This window comes from Peromyscus eremicus, chromosome 6 (genome assembly GCF_949786415.1).
Source record: "Peromyscus eremicus chromosome 6, PerEre_H2_v1, whole genome shotgun sequence".
NCBI lineage: Eukaryota > Metazoa > Chordata > Mammalia > Rodentia > Cricetidae > Peromyscus > Peromyscus eremicus.
Genome location: NC_081421.1, coordinates 93,616,648 through 93,630,711, shown reverse-complemented (window position 1 = coordinate 93,630,711; position 14,064 = coordinate 93,616,648). Strand labels below are relative to the sequence as shown.

At 46.1% G+C, this 14,064-nt stretch overlaps 1 protein-coding gene across 1 annotated transcript in view; it reads right to left on the bottom strand.

Moving 5' to 3' along the window:
• Positions 1–14,064, bottom strand: part of Abca4 (ATP binding cassette subfamily A member 4) — a 126,128-nt gene that overhangs the window by 105,189 nt on the left and 6,875 nt on the right. The window contains exon 3 of the mRNA XM_059266177.1: positions 7,268–7,395. Within this exon, the coding sequence (XP_059122160.1) occupies positions 7,268–7,395 (128 nt within the window). The remainder of the gene's footprint in view (positions 1–7,267; positions 7,396–14,064) is intronic.

Sequence of the window (14,064 nt, the reverse complement as noted above, 5' to 3'; positions counted from 1 at the left end):
ACTGGGATTAAAGGCGTGTCCCACCACTACCTGGCTCTGTTTCCAGTGTGGCCTTGAACTCACAGAGATCCAGATGACTCTCTGCCTCCCCAGTGATAGGATTAAGGGAGTGTGTGCCACCACTGCCTGGCCTCTATGTCTAAACTAGTGGCTGGCTCTGTCCTCCAATTCCTAGGCAAGTTTATTAGGGTACACAATATACCACTGCATAGGATGAGTAAATAGGTTTTTCCTTTAGACATCCCGGTAAAGACTGTGACTTAATGGTACCTTGACATTCAGACTTCTGATCTCAAGAATCATAAGATAATAAACCTGTGGTGTCTTAAGCCTTTATGTTCGTGGTCATTTGTTATAGCAGTAACAAAAATCTAAATCCTCTCTCAAACCTCACTTTATCAGAAAGCTTTTAAAATTTGAGAGATCTCCTTTGAAAGGGACACTAAGGTGCCATCAAGACTGTCTCCCAGTGGCAGGTGTGGCAGAGTGGTGAAAACACATTAATAATGACAATGAATGACCAACTTCTTCTTCTCACTAGATTTACTACATAAGAACATCAGATGCCTAGATCAGTTTGGTTCTGGTTTTGTTATTGTTTTCTGTTTGCTTGATTATTTGAGGCAGGGTCTCGAGCTAGCCCAGGCTAATCTGGATCTTCCTCTGAGGCCTAGGTAATTTTTCTATTTCAGTATCCTGACTTTACAGGAGTAAACCATCATACCTGGTACAGTTAAATTAATTTGAATTTCAAATAAATAACAAATAACTTTTAGTATGTCTCAAATTAATTCCAAATGGAGCACAGTTATGCTGAAAATTTTGTTTATCTGAAACTCAGAATCGAATATATAACCTGTATTTTACCACATCCCACACCTCCTAGAAGCTCACTGACAATGACTTGGAACACAACTATGATGGCCTCCATGGCTCAGATAAAAAAGAGGTCCCAACCCTGATCAGGGCCTCTTGGTTGCCTGGAGTGTTTCCTAGCACCCTAGAGTTCGAGGCTTTATACTGTTGTGGAATATTAATTTAAGATATGTTACATATGTTTATGCTGTGGAATTTGTTTTAATGATGCAAAGATGTGTTGCATTCTTTTATGTTGAATTTATTTAACTCTGTGAAGCTGTGTTACTTTGCCCATCTAAAACACCTGATGGTCTAATAAAGAGCTGAATGGCCAATAGCAAGGCAGGAGAAAGGATAGGAGGGGCTGGCAGGCAGAGAGAATAAATAGGAGGAGAAATCTGGGAGGAGTAGATTAAGGAGCAAGAAAAGCAGGAGAGGAGTGCTGTGGGATGTTCTGTATGGCAAATGTGTTGCTAATTAGTCAATAAATAAAACACTGATTGGCCATTGGCTAGGCAGGAAGTGTAGGCGGGACTAGGAGGAGAATAAAGCTGGGAAGTGGAAGGCTGAGTCAGAGAGACACTGCCAGCTGCCACAATGACAAACAGCATGTGAAGATGCCGGTAAGCCACGAGCCATGTGGCAAGGTATAGATTAATGGAAATGGATTAATTTAAGCTGTAAGAATAGTTAGCAAGAAGCCTGCCACGGCCATACAGTTTGTAAGCAATATAAGTCTCTGTGTTTACTTGGTCGGGTCTGAGCGGCTGTGGGACTGGCAGGTGAGAGAGATTTGTCCTGACTGTGGGCCAGGCAGGAAAACTCTAGCTACAGAGGAGGATGCCAGGGGCTAGCCACCCAGCCACACAGCCAGTCTTGGAGTAAGAGTAAAAGTAAGATATCCAGAAGTAAGAAAAGGAAAAAGCCCAGAGGCAAAAGGTAGATGAGATAATTTAAGTTAAGAAAAGCTGGGTAGCAACAAGCCAAGCTAAGGCCGAGCATTTATAAGTAATAATAAGTCTCTGTGTGATTTATTTGGGAGCTGGGTGGCAGGCCCTGCAAAGAGCAAAGACTAAAAACAAGCAACTATATTGTATTTGAACAAATTTGTAAGACTGGGCCTCAAAGACACCATGTAGCTTCTAATCACATAGGTTTCCACACTGGAAAGCAGAGCAGACCCAGGCTGTTATCCCCAGGGAAATGTTGAGACTACACTGATCCTCCATGAGACACAGGCTGATGGTGGATTAGCTGTGGATGGTCCGTCTGGGGCCTGTAGTGGGGGTGTACCCACAGATCATTCTGCCTTTGCCCCCACCTCATTTGGATCTCTGGGCAAAACCCTATCCTCTCTCTAACCAGAGGCTGAAACCTCTCTTATAAGCTCATTTGTCTGATCCTCTCACACTCCAGAGGAGGAATGGGGACCGGGCAACAACATACGTAAGTATTACCTAGTGTCTTAGTTTGCTTTTCATTACTGTGATAAAACACCATGACCAAAAGCAACCTTGGGAAGAAAAGGTTTATTTCATTTTATAGTTTACAGTCCATCGTGAACGGAAGTCAGGTCAGGAACTCAAGGCAGGAAGTTGGAGGTAGGAGTGGAAGCAGAAACCATGCATGGAAGAGTGCTACTTACTAGCTTGCTCTCTATACCTTGTTAAGCTTGCTTTCTTATACACCCCAGGACCACCAGCCCAAGGATGACATTGCTTCCAGTAGGCTGGGCCCTTCCACATCAATCAGCAATGAAGAAAATGCTCCACAGGCTTGCTAACATGACAATATGATGGGGACTGTCTTAGTTAGGACTACTATTGCTTGATAAAACACCATGACCAAAGCAACTTGGAGAGGCAAGGGAAGGGTTTATTTGGCTTATACTTCCACATCATAGTCCATCATAGGAGTCAGGATAGGAACTCAAACAGAGCTGGAACCTGGAGACAGGAGCAGATGAACGCGCCATGGAGGGGTGCTGTTTACTGGCTTGCTCTTCAGAGCTTGCTCAGTCTGCTCTCTTATAGAGCCCAGAACTACCAATCCATGGATGGCACCACCTATAATGGGCTGGGCCCTCCCCCATTGATCACTAATTAAGAAAACGCCCTACAGAGTTGCCTACAGCCTGATCACAGGGAGTCATTTTCTTAACTGAAGTTCCCTTTCTAAGATAACTCTAGCTTGTGCCAATTTGACAGAAAACTAATCAGAACAGCTAACAAATGGAGATACCACAAAACTCCCACTCATTCCATCACTTATTCTCTCAACATCATTCACTGAACTCCTATTGTACAGGGAGGGGCCAAGTTAGTGACTGGAGACACAGAGGTGAATAATACAGGCTCTCTGTCCTTTGAAGAGCTCTCTAACTAGCTAGAAATATGGGCATTTAGACAGTTTAAGTATAAGAACAAATAGAGCAAAGCTAGACCATGAAAGGAGAATCAGAAAGGTCAGTCAGGGCTAAGCTACAGCATGGCAGCAGAAGACCCACCCAGTTGTGTGACACCGTGGGTTCAAACCTAACATAGAAGAAAGACAGAAATAAACACAGAGGGGGTGGGGAGAGAGTGGAGAGGAGAGAGCAGCAAGGTAGCTATGAAAGTTTCTAGAATTTACAGGGCATGGTGTACATGCCTGGCCTATAATCCCAGCACTGAGGAGGCGGAGGCGGAAGATCAGACATTCAAGGCCATCCTCAGCTAACCGTGAATTTGAGGCCAGCCTGGGCTACATGGCAGCCTGTCACAAAACCAACAATGACAAAGTCCTTGGTGCTTATTAAGTGTTTATTTTGTGTCTGGCAACATTCTAAGTGCCTCGCGTATATTGATTCTTTTCCATCTCTCCTTATAACCACCACACGTGATAGGCATTCTTGAATTTGCATTTACAAGTGAGGAGACAGGCATAGAGTGGTCCTGATGTTCCAGTGTGTGGCTGATGTGGCCTGATGTTACAGAGTATGTGGGCCTTGCAGAGATCTGACTCCTAGAGACTCACGGACACTTACTCTTTGGTGAGTAAGAAAACGTGAGGATTGGACAAAGAGAGGAGGGCTTGTGAGCATCTCCATTGAGGAAGCAACATCTGAACTGGGTCCTGAGGTGTGTGTAGGAATTTTCGAGGTTAGGCAGTTGGGAATGAGACAGAATGAGTCAATGATTCCCCATATGGAAAGAAATGCTGTGGAACAATCTTTGCACACTGTAAATACGTATTGCTCTCATTGTCAATAAGACGCTGATTGGCCGATAGCTGGGCAGGAAGAGATTGGGCGAGACAGCCTGACACAGAGAGAATGCTGGGAGGAAGAAGGGCAGAGTCTGGAGTCTCCAGACTGATGCAGAAGGAGCAGGAGATGAACATGCCAGGCTAATAAAGGTACCACCATGTGGCAGAGCATAAATGAGGAATGTGGGTTAACTTAAAATGTAAGAGCCAGTTAGTAATAAGTCTGAGCGATTGGCCGAGCATTTATAATTAATATAAGCCTCAGGGTGTTTATTTGAGAGCGAATGCAGGACAGGAAAACTCTGCCTACAGAAAGAGGTGTTAAGATGCCCTCCAGAGCTGTGCTCATAGGCTGGGAAGAAAGGCTCAGAAGGAAAGTCTACTGACGGTGAAGAACAAAGCATTCCTGATTAGTAAGGACGATCAATCACAGCTTCCGCATGGGACACCAAAAAGGCATATTGGCTTCTTGGCTGCAAGTTCTGATGGTCATGTTGGCTAAAGGTCACAGAGCTAGATGGGGCGGAAGCCAAGATGGGTGGGGATAGCTGACCAGCTGAGAAGCGAGGAGGCCTGGGAGATAGATACAAAGGGAGCCGGGTGTGGGCTGTGACTGGCCTCGAGGCTGGGAGAGGGAAGTTGTGGAACTTGCTGATCCGAGAGCACTGGTTACTCCAGCACAGCATCCGCTAGCCTACTGCCAACCTGGTGACCCTGGTCCTTGCCTCTGAAGAGCCTCAGTCCTGGTGTCAAAAGGGCAGCCCCTGGAACTCCAAAGGTCCTGACTGTACAAACTCGAAGGAAATTTCCCCTAAATTCCAACCCTTATCTCCGCCTCCCTTTTATTACCAACTGGAAATTGTCTCAGGCATTGTTGCCAGGACTGGAGTTTTATGACCTGAGGAAAAAGCAAACGGGAAAAATGAGCCATCAGTGCTGATGACACCTCCCCTGTGGTGAAGACAGAAGCCAGGCAGTGCCAGGGAGCCAGGCCCACTTCTCTGGGCCTCATCAAGAACAGATTCTGCTTTGCTTGTCTGTTTCCAGGCATAGGGTCTAGACGGTCAGGAAGCAGGCATGGGCTCCTTCATGGTGGTTCAGGGAACCAGCATAAAAACCCCTTCATCAGCTATCCCCACCAACTGGGAAGGGGCCTCCCTCTCTCATCTGGGCTCAGATAACAGCACCCTCTGCAGACCTTCATCTCCAGACTGGCTCATGATCTGAAAGGCTCTGCTTATGTTTTGGTCTTCCCCGGAGTCACGTCTAGCCAGGAGGGAGTCAGGACAAGAGCACTGACCCTCACTCTGAGCTTGTCAGTCTCCCAGGAAGCTTGCTAACACACAGCTGAGCTCTGTACCTGACACTGGGGACTGACTGAGCTGGCAGGTCCTGAGAACTTGCGTTTCTAACAGGTACTCCTGTGTTACCCATGCTAATGACCACTGGACTTGAGGAGCCAGCTCAGTGGCTCTCACAATGGGAAGCCCAGTATTCCGCTTGGCCTCTGAGGACTTTGAGTTGTACAACTGTGTGCAAAGTATCTCCATCATCAGGCGTTTCAGTTTTCTCATCTTTGTGTTCACTTCAGGACTACTGTGAGGGACAAAGGAGCAAATATGTGTGAAAGTCACCTATTTGTATAAGTATAGGAAATTATTAACATGAAGGGAATAAATTTGTGGAGTGGTCAGAAATGTCTAGAATGGGCAAGTGGCCTAGGAATACAGAGGTAGTCCATCTGCTGCCCTTGCCAGATGTGAGAGCCAACTTCTATTCACCCAGTTTTTTGTTTGTTTATTTTGTTTTTCAAGATGGTTTCTCTGTGTAACAGTTCTGGCTGTCCTGGAACTCTTTTGTAGACCAGGCTGTCCTCTAACTCACAGAGATCCGCCTGCCTCTGCCTCCCGAGTGCTGGGATTAAAGGTGTGTACCACCACCACCCAGCTTCACCCACTTCTTCTTTTAAGACCTATTTTAATTATAGCCGGGTATAGATGTGTTCATCTGAGCAGGTGCAAAAGGAGGCCAGAGATGTTGGATCCTCCAGAAGCTGGAGTCAAAGGAGGCTGCCAGCCTACTGGCCTGGGTGATAGGAATCACACTTGGGTACTGTCTTAGACACTGTTCTGTTGCTGTGAAGAGACACCATGACCAAGGCAACTTTTATAAAAGAAAGCATTTCACTGGAGGGTTGTTTAAAGTTTCAGAGGTTAGTCCATTATTATCATGGCAGGGAACATGGAACTGGAGCAGTAGCAGAGAGCTACATCCTGATCTGCAGGCAGGCAGGCAGACAGAGACTGGGCCTGGCATGGACTTTTGAAACCCCAAATCCCAACCATTGTGACACACTTCCTCCAACAAGACCACACCTAATCCTTCTAATCCTTTCAAACAGTTCCCCATTCTGGTGACTAAGCATTCAAATCTATGAGGCTATGAAGGCCATTCTTATTCAAACTGCCACATGTCCTCTTCAAAAACAGTGTGTGCTCTTATCCACTAGGCCATCTCTCTCTACACACACACACACATGCACTCACACACAATGCACACACACACATGCACACACACACATGCACACACACAATGCACACACATGCACATGCACACACACACATGCACACACACAATGCACACACATGTGCTCATGTTGTTGGCTGCAACCCTTCCCTCAAGTACTTACAGGTCAGCTTCCTACTGAGGAAGGGTACTCTTATCTTCACACAATGACTCCTGACATCCAGGAAACACAACAGAAGTTTCCATTTCCATCAACCCTCCTCTGGGATGTGAGTATCCTGAGTCGGGGGGGCCTCTTTGTCTGTCTCACCCATACTACTGCAATACCTACAGCTGTCCTTGAAGATTGATTAGCTAATAAATGGCAAGGCTTCTCCACTCCACAGGGTAGGTTCAGCCTCATGATTTCTCTGCTTCCTTCATTTTCGAAATCCTGGGGAGTCTTATGGGTACCAGGGATGTTTCAGAGTCCTGTGATCAGGTGCTTGTTTGACTCACTAACCCCAGGTATGCCCCTGAATATGGAGCATGCGTCCTGAATTCTGAATATGGAAACACAAGGGAAAAGAGAGAAAATCTCCCTTGTCTTTCTCAGGCTCGGTACCTTCCCCCCCGCTCTTCAATGGCCCTCACTTACCTGCTCCACACGAACTTGGGAGTTGACCAGAAGATGGGCAACGGAGTCAGACAGGCCAATGTTTCTCGTGAGAAATAGCGTCAGGGTCTCCTCATCTTTTAGGATGTCTCGGATTTGTAATCCTCTTCCTGCGTATGAACCGAAGAAAGAGTAGGGCGTTGAAGGGGGGTGGGTTAAAATAAGAACAGCATCTAGAATTGACTGGAAATACTTCTATGTGACTCTTAGAAGCGGTGGGGATGGGGGTTGGGGGTGTTCTTGGCTTCCTGGGGAACTCTCGGAGACCAAGGCTGTTGCCAGTGTCTGTCACCCACACCTCACACCACTTGTGGCTGAAGAGCCTGGGCACAGTGTGGGAAGGTACAGAAGGTAGAAAAGTTAGCCTAGGGTGAGCGGGGTATCAGGTCTTTTTAGGGTTGGTCTGAGACCGTGGCTTTCAAGAGAGTGAAGGATAAAGAACTACAGCAGGGGAGTTTGGGCTCTGGAGGAGTGTCCAGCAATATCTAGAGACATCTTCGGGCAGTGTTAGTGGGGAGAGGCCAGTGACATTGCTAAACATTCATAGTGTACAAAACAATGCTTCCTCCCCAAAGAATCTCCTGTCCCTGCAAATGTCAGTGGTACTTGTTACGATTCCTAGCCACTCCCTAATCATCCCAGGGCCTTACATCCTATGTACTACAAGCACCACATGATCACATAATTTGCACAGCATGACCACGTGCTCATGAGTGGGGGGATAGCTGCATAGGCCCATGTGCACATGCTCAGGGGGACCAATAAAAGCAGATTCCACCCATTTCCACACCCCTTCTCCCACACCATTTGCCTCCGGTAGGCGTATTCCACACCCTTCCTTTACTCTCCCCTAATAAACTCTTATAGTGAGTTTTGTCGTACCTTGTGTTTCTCTCGCAAGGTAAACAGTGCCACATAATAAATAACTACTAAGGCTGGAAAACCCTGCTTACCTATATACTCCACCAGAAAATTCATAGTTCTGATAACTTCCTACAAAATACAGGAGGATTAAAAGAAAATCAACTAAAAGCTACGAAATCAGTGGCCTTTCCGTATCTAGATAACAAGCATGCTGGGACAGAAATCAGAAAAATAACTCCATTTGCAGTAGCATCCAAACCAAACCAAACCAACCAAACAAACAAACAAACAAATCATAGAGTAAATCTAACGAAGAAGGCAAAATGCCTCCATAATAAAAAATTTCAAATCTGAAATAAGTTGAAGGAGACTCTAGAAGATGGAAAGATCTCCTATGATCCTGAACTGGCAGAATTAATAGCACGAAAATATCTGTAACACACAAAGTAATATATAGGTTCAATATCATTCCCATAAAAATTCCAATGACATTCTTCACATAATTAGAAAAAACAATCCCGGTTTCATACGTAAGCAAAAGAACCTCAAATAGCCAAGGCGATGTTGTGGGTGAAGAACTCAAGTAAAACACCAGAGCCATAGTAACAAAACAGAATGGTTACTAGCACAAAAACCGAGTGGTGGCCAATGGGATAGAACAGAGCAGCCAGAGTCATACTCGTACAGCTATAGCCTCCTGCTGTATTGGCAAAGCTGGCAAGCACATACATTGGAGACTAAAACAGTTTCTTTGGCAAATGGAGCTGGAAAAACTGGACAGAAGAATGAAATTGGATCCACATCTCTTACCCTGCACAAAAGGTCATTTTAAATGAGTCAAAGATCTTAGTAAGGGTCTGCATTTCTGAAAATACTAGATGGAAACACTTCAAGATATAGGCACAAGAAAGGACTTTCTCGAAGGGACCCCAATCATTCGAGAAGTAACTCCAAGAATTGATAAATGGAATTTCATGAAGTTAAAAATCTTCTACATAGTGAAGGAAATAGTTAACCGTGCAAAGGGACAGCATAGAGATGGGAGAAATCTTTGCCAGCCATGTATCTGATAGAGTATTAATATCTAGACTGGTGGTTCTCAACCTTCTTAATGCTGCAACTTTTAATACAGTTCCTCATATTGTGGTGACCCCAACCATATATAATTTTGCTGCTACTTCGTAACTCTAATTTTGCTACTGCTATGACTCTTAATATAAATATCCAATATGCAGGATATCTGATATGTGACCCCTGTGAAAGGTCATTGACCCCCCAAAGGAGTCTCAACCCACAGGTTGAGAATCACTGACCTAGACTATTTAAAGAATTCAAATAGAGGGCTGGAGAGATGGCTTAGCGGTTAAGAGCACTGACTGTTCTTCCAAAGGACCTGGGTTCAATTCCCAGCACCCATATGGCAGCTCACAACTGTCTGTAACTCCAGTTCTAGGGGACCAGGGGACCCTCACACAGACATACACACAGACAAAACACATAAAATAAAAAATAAATAAATTATTAAAAAAATTCAAATAACTAAACGCCAACCCCCAATAACCCAATCAATAACTGGGCAAATAAAATAAACAGCAAGATGAAGTATAGATGATCAGTAGCTACATGCTCATGCTCAGCATCTTATTTGGCGACATGGCTCATTGGGACAGGTGCTTGCCACTAAGCCTGACAACCTGACTTTATTCCTTGGAACACACATGGTGGAAGGAGAGAACTGACTCCTAGGAATTGTCTCCTCTCACGCCCACAGACATGCTGCAGTACATGTGTCCCCACCCTCGATACATAATAAAAACTTTAAAATGTTTTTAATGCTAAACATCCTTAGCCACCAGAGAAATGCAAATCAAAAGTACACGAGGTTGCCAGGCAGTGGTGGCGCACGCCTTTAATCCCAGCACTTGGGAGGCAGAGCCAGGCGGATCTCCATGAGTTCGAGGCCAGCCTAGGCTACCGAGTGAGTTCCAGGAAAAGCGCAAAGCTACACAGAGAAACCCTGTCTCGAAAAACCAAAAAAAAAAAAAAAAGTACACGAGTTTCCGTTTCACCAGTCAAACTTTTAAAACAACACATGCTGGCAGGGATTCGGGGACAGGAATCCTTATCCGTTACAGGTATGAATGTAAACTAGTGCAGTCACTGTGGAAACCGGTATGTAGAATGCTCAAAAAACTGAAACTTGGTCAGCCTGGCATGGTGACTCATGCCTTTAATCCCAGCACTCCTTGGGAGGCAGAGGCAGGTGGATCTCTGTGAGTTAGAGGCCAGCCTGGTCTACATAGCGAGTCCAGGCCAGCCAGGGCTACACTGAGAAACCCTGTCTCTAAAACAAAACAAAACAACAAAACCCCCAAACTGAAACTCTATTGACCATATGATCGCTATGCCCCACTCCTTGTGAGTATGCCCAAAGGAATCCAGAGAAACTGCTCATCCATGAATATGGCATCGCTATTCACAACAGAGAAGTTATGGAGTCAGCCTCGGCTTCCATCAACATCAACAACAATGGATAAAGAAATGTGATTCTCCCTCTCTTTCTCAAAAAGACAAAATTATGTCATTTGCAGGAAAATACATAGAATTAGCTATCATTACATTAAACAAAGTAAATCAGACCCAGAAGACAAATATTATATATTTACTTCCATGGTGTGCGCACGTGTACACACACACACACACACACACACACACACACACACACACACAGAGAGAGAGAGAGGCAATGAGAGAGGCAATGGTGAAGGAATATGGTTAAAGTTCACAATATAACTGAGGAGAAATGTCCTCATGAAATCCAACACTTCATACAACGAATAGACACTAGCAAAAAGAATTCTTTCAGGAAAGGAAGAAGCTGCTTTGGGATTGGAGATGTGTGCTCTGCCCTCGCTGCAGTTATGATGGGACCAGGACCCTTCTATGGTTCCTGTCAGCTCAGCCCAGGGTCGAAGCTCTGCACTTCGGCATGAATGGGGTGATTCAGGGCGAGAAGAGCTTCATGTAATGGGGAGTTTCGGGCCTATTGCCCAGGCTCGTCCTGGTCAGCCTTAGCCACATTCTCTCCAACTCTACTCAAAACCTTTTAGAACAGGAACTCTTTTTCGAAGAGGCATCAAATAAAGGACTACTTACCGTGGAGGTGTCCCTGGGGCAAGTGACCAGCCTCTCTCCACGTGATCGCAGTCACCACATTGACTAGATGTTGTAGGGGTGACAAGATGTAAAAGGACCCTGAAGCTCTTTACCCCAGCCCTGAAAGTAGTTACTACTCAATATATGTTTATCCTGACAGCATTAACATCATCCCACCCCTCCTGGAGGATTCTCCAGGCCCTGCCTCTTCTCTCACGTCCTGGCCAGTGTCAGCCTCAAGCTGGCTACTATGACAGTGTAGGAGATGCTGACCAGAGAAAAGCCCACAGGCCCAGCTTCTGGAAGTCGCTTCAACATGAAAGCAAAGCCCTGGATATGTAATGTCATTCTGGCCCAAATTCTCCAGCTGCCTGGTGCCTTGCTAAGCTCTGAGTGTTTCTCCAAGGGGCATGCTTTTCCCACACCCCTGCTCCTTCTGACTCCAGCTCCATAGTGAACTCCACCTCCCACCCCAACCTTTCCCTTGCCAGGCAAGTGCCTGATAACCTCCATCAGGGATACGATGTTCCTGTATGGTGACTGGACTAGATCCATGCTGCCAATGATGGCTTCCCACTGAAGGGCAGGGGTCGAGCCCACAGATCAGCCAATGTCTAAGCCAGGGCCGACCGGCCCTGATGTTCCGTTCAGCAGTCTCCTGTCAGGAAGGGTGCCTCTGAGAGCTACATCAGTGGGTCACCCACTGTCACTCAGCTTTGCACAGGACACTGCCAAGGACTTTGGGGCGACCTGAACATAGGGTTCCCCTGGAGCAGCAGGGCCCGAGAGAAGGCACTGTGTTTCATCTCTGTCTTCCTTTCCTGTGGGTGATACATATACCCTGCCGTTTTCCAAACAGCTCGACTGTTCTCCTGTATTACAGAGAACAGCCTTTAGATACAGCCTTACAGGCTCTCACTACGGTAGTCTGCACACAGTAGGCTGCATGTATACACACAACCGTGCAACACACGGTTGTCCAAGGGTTGAGGACCATGGGTCCCGCTTTTCTGCATCCCTTGTCCCACCTAGCCATGTTGGGTACACAGAGGTAAGATTGCGAGGTCATTCTCTCTGTCATTCTCTCTCTCTCTCTCTCTCTCTCTCTCTCTCTCTCTCTCTCTCTGATACTCCGTAGTAAGGCCTGCCATGGTATCGAGGCCTCAGTAAATGTCTGTTGAATGATTCTAGGCACTCAATAAATACCTGGGCTCTTATCCCAAGAGTGAAACCCCATTTGTCTGTTTATTTTTTAGTTATTCTTTAACATCCTCAGCTGATATTGCATACAGATGCCCTGGGAGAAGGGGTAAGACAGAGAGTCATTTTGCCTGAGTATCATAGACTGTGGCCTGGCTGGGTCAGGGGTGGGGTGGGAGAAGAAGGGCAGGGACATGGTGAAGCACACACCTGAGGAGGGGCTGGGGGCCACCCTGCCTGCGGAGCATGGGGCCCAGGGTCTGAGTGGCAGGGTGATACCAGACAGGCCCTTCATTGAATTCCTGAGGGAGACATGTCGACAGAGGTGGGGGTGGGGGTGAGGGTAGGGGGTGGCTGGGGAAAGAAAGCTACATTTCATTTAAAATGTGGTTCTACTTGTTCTCTTAGCTGGGAGCACTGGAGGCTAGAAATGGGGCGGGGGTGAGGCTGCGGGAAGCGGGGTTTACAGATGATTGAGACCACAGAGCTGGCTGGGGACAGGGGGCTACGTCTGCAACCTGTGTGTCCCCATCAATCCTCCCCTGCAGAGAATGCAGCCCTACAGGTTTGCTGTGAGAAGAAAGTGCTGCTGGGGTCAGCACAGGCACATTTTCCCAGGTAGCTGGGAACCCCCCTGGCAAACACCACAGCAACTGGGGCAGTCCACCCCATTTTGCATGACTGAGTTTCTAATGACTTCAGAATTCCGTGTTTACCTCGACCAACACCCTACAACCTCCCCCTGCCATCTTGACTAGACTTCAGTACCTGGTCCGGCATTCCTCCAGAGGCCATGCCTTACTATTTAAAAGGCAAGTAGTAAACCAGGCAGGATGGCTCATGCTTGTAATCCCAACACTTCGGAGACTGGGGCAGGAGGATTGCCACAAGTTCCGCACAAGTCTGAGCTACATGAGTTCTAGGCTGGCTAAGCTAGGCAAGAACCTGTCTCAATAAATAAATAATCAAACAAACAAATAAAATGCTGGCTGTATTTCTACTATCTAGAGTCCTTCAAACTTAAGCTAACTGGTATAAATACTTCTCCAAAAGAGTAAAAATGTAGCATTTGTAATCTGAGCTATAGAAATGATGACTGCTCTACTGTTTTGGAAGCAATTTGAATGTAACTAAGCAATCCTAACCCAGGGATCTGAATGTACTTGTGTGCTTTTACTCCTCCAGGGAGCAAAGGCAGAAAGTGGCTAGATGAGGGGGGGTGGGGGGTACTGTGGGATAATCCTCCTGTACACTGTAAAGATTTGTCACTCAAATTGGTTTAATAAAACACTGATTGGCCAGTAGCCAGGCAGAAAGTATAGGCAGGGTGACCAAAGCAAGATTAGGATGCTCTACTGAGAAAAGGTACCAAGCCACGTGTCTATACATAGATAAGAATTATGGGTTAAGTCTAAGAGTTAGTAATAAGACTGAGCTACTGGCCAAGCATTTATAAGTAATATTAAGTCTCCAAGTCAATTATTTGGGAAGCAGCTGCTGGGTATTTGGGAGTTGCTGGTGGGACAGAAACTTCTGTTTACATATGGCACCCAAACATT